The sequence below is a fragment of the Marmota marmota genome, unplaced genomic scaffold (genome assembly GCF_001458135.2).
Source record: "Marmota marmota marmota unplaced genomic scaffold, marMar, whole genome shotgun sequence".
Classification (NCBI taxonomy): Eukaryota; Metazoa; Chordata; class Mammalia; order Rodentia; family Sciuridae; genus Marmota; species Marmota marmota.
The window spans coordinates 45,023,178-45,028,521 of NW_026000229.1; the positions used below are offsets into that span (position 1 = coordinate 45,023,178).

At 37.1% G+C, this 5,344-nt stretch overlaps 1 protein-coding gene across 1 annotated transcript; it reads right to left on the bottom strand.

Annotated features, from left to right (window-relative positions):
• Window positions 1-421: 421 nt before the first annotated feature.
• On the bottom strand, window positions 422-4,823 carry LOC107137668 (olfactory receptor 4F3/4F16/4F29-like). The gene is made up of 2 exons (XM_015480132.2): window positions 3,771-4,823; window positions 422-537 (listed from the first exon to the last, which is right to left on the bottom strand). Exons 1-2 carry the CDS (start codon window positions 4,738-4,740, stop codon window positions 422-424), a joined length of 1,086 nt encoding a protein of 361 aa, XP_015335618.2. The 5' UTR covers window positions 4,741-4,823.
• Between the last annotated feature and the right edge of the window lie 521 nt (window positions 4,824-5,344).

Genomic DNA, 5,344 nt, shown 5'->3' on the forward strand with positions numbered 1-5,344 from the left:
GATAGATACAGAGATACAGGAATATGCATTGCATATGGCACTTATATGTTGTATTGTAGCAATTTGTTTCCTACCCTTCTCCTTCACTAGGCAGTGATATCCCTGGAATGTGTAATTGTGTATTTTTCATCTTCTTATTTCGATCCCCAACTGGCACACAACGTTATTCTGAAGCCTACTTAATTCCTGTAGACATTGATTATTGGACTAATCCTCATGTTTTGATTACAATCCAACCTTCTGCATCCACTGTCCCTTGAGAGAATGGGCTAACCAGAGGCTCCATCTAGGCTACCCTCTGGCAGTCAATTCCAGCTATAAACCAAACACTCATGAAAATTGGTTCATTTTCTGCCACTGATGAATGGACTAATATAAATTCTGATTCTATGAGAATGAAGGAATCCCATGAAGTGTCCACTTAGGCTTCAACCTTTTCTTCAAATGGTATGACTCTATCATGGACTAAGTGTCTCCAAGGAGTTGACAATGCACTACCTCCATAATGATGCAAAATGACGTTTGGATAAGAGAAACCTATAAAATTATTTTATTATATAAATTACTTCTAAACCTTACCCCTTTTGAATAATAAATACATGGATATTTTAATGATATATTAAAATGACAGAACCTAAATTTCAAATAGCATATTTTGGAGCCCAGCACAGTGACACATGCCTGTAATCCCAGCAACTTGAGAGGCTGAGGTAAGGGGATCACAAGTTTAAAGCCTGCTTTAGCGATTTGGTGGGGCCCTAAGCAACTTAGTGAGACCCTGTCTCAAAATAAATAAAATGAAATAAAAAGTTTTGGGAATGTGGCTCAGTGATTAAGTGCCCCTGGGTTCAATCCTTGGTACCTTCTCAACCCCCAAATCAAATAGCATATTGTATTGAGTTGATGTATATTTTATCTTTACCATTATAGGCTGTTAAGTAAAGGGAAAAATATTTAGATTTTAAAACTTCAGGTGAAGGGATCCACCATCCTGCGAGTGATTTGGAAGCAGGATGCTAAAGCAGAAGCCACCTAGATTTCTATCTTTGCTCTATTGTTTAGCAGCTGCATGTCCCTAAACTACTCTCTAAATATTTCTGTGTCTACTAGTTACCTAATCTGTGGAATAATAATGAAAATATTATCTAGCTGACTGCTGTTGGAATTAAATTAGTTAATGTGTGTAAGCAACCTAGGATATTTCCCACCACATTATAAGTGTTCAATAAATGTTGTTGGTGGTTGTGTTGATGGTGGTGGCGGTGGTGGTGCGAACATTGGCAGTGGTGGTGGTGATGGTATTTATGAGAACAATGAATGCACTTTAAATATCTTGTGAGAATATCAATAGATGCGAAAAAGTTATGACTGTTTCAATTAGGTTTGTAAAGGAAACAGCTAAAGGCAAGCAAAATGATGATAAAACTGATCTGAATTTTATTTCCAATGATTCCATATCTAAGTTCCCATTTTCCAAATTAAAAAATCAGAGAATCACATAACTTTTATTAGAATAATATCCAAAGAAGTCTATCAGGAGATCATCAAGAGAAACAGAAGTATAAAAAGTTTACCAAAAGGGAAGAAAAACAATTTCATATATAGACAACCATCACCCAGCAGCTATTTTACCAAAAAGAAATATTTCTCACCTGGTTAAGTTAAAATCTAAGCCTGTATTTTTCCTAATACAAATATAATTTACAAGTGAATCAATAATTTTTAAAAGTCAAAAATAAGATAAGAAAAAAGTACATATAGAAGAATAATTTAAAATCCCAAAAGAAGTCTGAGACTGGCCAATACTTTAACAGATGGATTAATTACAAGAACCTATGAAAAATCACAAACCTTGCTGGTGGTGGTGAGATATACCTGTAATTTCAAGGGCCTTGGAGGCTGAGGCAGGAGGATTATAAGTTCAAGGTTCTCACTAAGCAACTTAGGGAGACCCTGTCTCAAAATAAAAAATAAAAAGGGTTGGGGATATAGCTCAGTGATAAAGCACTGCTGGGTTAAATCCCCAGCACCAAAAAAGAAAGAAAAGAAAAAAAAATCACACACCTTTAGAGAAACGATGAAAATGTAACATTTTTATAGATTCCTTAAAATAGTGTAATAGTATAGTATATTAGTATAATATCATAGATATTAGTTTATAAAACAATAAATTAGTTTGTTAACAAATCAAAAAGATTTTGTCCTTGCCTTATATTATCTTTAGGTCCCCAAATTTCTAAAGTGCCCTGGCTGTTCAGTCAATCATGGAAACCATGATCCACTAACAGAAGTATACGAAGGCATGCAGTAACATACATACCCCAAATTCTTGAACCTCATATCAGAAAACAGACAGATCTTCATAGCAATGAGAAAAGTGATGGTGAATGCCCTTTAGAGGATTCACTCGGTAGAAAAGCATATGGACAGAGGAATACTGTTTAATTGTAGAGGTTTTTTGTAAGTGACATTAAAAAGCCATTGATAAAGTATAATCATGTGGTTATGAAATAACCAGAACTTAGTCTCAGATATTTATTGTTGAACTGCAAATAAAGAAGAAACTGGAAATGACATATGATCACATGAAACCAATGACAATGAAAAGAGCAATGGCCTCATTTGTGTAACTTCTCATTGGGGTGAGAAACAGAAAGTCAATGGAAGCCAGAGGAGCAGTCTGTTAGCAGAAAGCTCAGGAATTCAAATCAAAAAGTGGGCTTAGATATATTTTTAATTTTTTAAATCTAAAAGTAAGGAAACCTGATTTTCATCTTAAATTTATTATGTAACACCTCTATTCCTGACTATGATCATCTATAAAATGTGAATAGGTTGAAAAAAATGATCTCTCAAATTATAGTTCTAAAATTCCACAACTCTATTTTATAACAAAGAGTTTTCTTCTAAGTGTCCAAAGGATGAGGTAGGAAGGCAGATACTAAAGAAGGGAGGGAAGAAAAAAAGGAAAACCAAATACTTAGTTATTATGGCAATTTGCTAGTAGTTTGAATAAAGAACATAAACAAATTCAAAATGGGAAAAGGAGTAATAGACTAATTTCCAGCTCTAAATAATTAAATGCACTGCTTGTCATCTTTTGAGGTTTAAGAATATTGGAAGCAGTGGATTAAAGGTGAAAATCAGCTTTCGTTTGAAACATTTTATATTGTAGTTACAAAGAGAATGAAGCCAAAAGCATCTCTTAGTTGTGTTTAAAAATTATCAAAGTAAAAATACTCACAGTGTAGTTATCATGAATATTAAATGATTTATATTAATTATCCAATGCAGGGTCTGAAGCATAAGAAGCTCCACTACTAGATCCCTGTCTCCTTACTTGGTGAGGGTACTGGAGATATACAAGAGCATGGTAACATTCCTAAATGTAAGTTAGTGCACTAGATCAAAAATTTCAATGTCTTCATTTTTCCCACCTTCGTTGAGTGTAGAGTTGCATTTTGGTTTATAGTGTTTAGGACATTGTTGCGACTTCTTGCCCGCAAGAAAGACGCAACTCAAGAATCTTCTTTCAGCAGTTTTATTTAGGCCCCTGATAGTTCTTCTTCTCCTCTCTCGGATCCCCTCCCAGCCTTAATAAAGCATCTCAAGCCCCAATGCAAAGCAGCCACGTGGAGCTTTCTCATAGGGTGATGAAAAGTCATGCGCCAACTCTCCCAAATAAGGAGTTGTTTGTCACAGACCACAGCAGAGCCAGCGCCATCTTGTAATGGCGACCATAATTTGCATAAACGGCAGAAGCGGCTCACCACAGGACATCTTCCTGTAACCCACAAGCTGATAGAAAAGTTTCCTCACTGCTGCCTTCATCTCCTTGTTCCTCAATGTATAGATCACTGGATTCAGAAAAGGAGTGAGAACTGCATCTAGGATAGCAAGAAATTTGTCCACATGTGATGATGGGAAAGGCCAGGTGTAGAAGAAGATCAATGGCCCAAAGAATAAAACTACCACAGTGACATGAGCTGATAAAGTGGAGAGGGCCTTGGATAAACCACCTGAGGAGTGTTTTCGAACAGTAACCAGAATGAAGATGTAAGAAATGATCAGTATGAAGAAGGACCCCACAGAGATGAGTCCACTGTTGGCCGTGACCATGAACTCCAGTCTATCAGTTTTTGTGCAAGCAAGTCTAATGAGCTGAGTGAGATCACAGTAGAAGCTGTCCAGTACATTCGGGCCACAGAAAGGCAGGTCTACAACAAAAGCCAACTGGGCCACTGAGTGGATGAGGCCAAGGATCCAGGCAACAACCAAAATGAAAATGCACATCCGTGGGCTCATGATGGTCAGGTAGTGCAGAGGCTTACATATGGCCACATATCTGTCAAAGGCCATGGCTATGAGCAGCACCATTTCTGTCCCTCCAATAGTATGAATAAAGAAGATCTGAGCTATGCATCCCCCAAAAGAGATTGCTTTGTGTTTTCTAAAAAGGTCATAAATCATTTTGGGGGTTGTAATGGAACAAAGTCCCAGGTCAAGAAATGAGAGATTGGCCAGCAGAAAGTACATGGGGGAGTGTAAGTTAGGGTCAGAAGTCACAGAGAACAAAATGAGGAGGTTTCCTGTAAGACTTGCCAAGTAGAACGCAGAAGAAAAGAGGAAAAGTAGAAGCTGGATCTCCCACAAGTTGGAAAGTCCCAGAAACACAAACTCAGACACTACAGAGTGGTTGGCTCCATCCATTGTCTCAAAAAGCAGACCTATCTCAAGCATTACCTGATAAAGGAAAGTAACACAACAACAACAAAAAAGTCAAGCTTTTTAGGGACTCACCGACTACATGAGATTCAATTTGTAAGGAAAAAACACTGCCTGAGCAATGCCAAAACCCTTCTGCCATTCAACTATAGCTGCAAAAACAAGCCACTGCTTCGAACTCCCAGACAACCTAAAATTTTCCATATTTAAAAAAGAGATTAGGCAAAAAAAATTTAGGAATCAGATCACTGGAGAACTAGGAATTCTCTGGAATAATATGATGAATGGGAAAAGGGCATGGAAATGAACTCTGATTTCTCCCTCACAGTTTATTACTCCTGCTCATGAAATTCCCCAAACTTCAAGCAATTTCTCATGACCTTTGTTTTCCTTATGTCTTTACTCCTGAATGCAATACTATCATTCTCATTAATACTCCCTCATGTTTAGCTTCATGCTATTCCTGTTTTATCACATCATATTCACTTTTTCCTCATGAAGAGAGGAGATAATGTTGAAACCCTAAAATTCCCACTTTGATAGCTCAGTCCAGGTTGCAGAGGGATTACAAAGCTTGGGCTGTGACAGCATTTTGGTAAACTACAAGGACAGAAAAGAG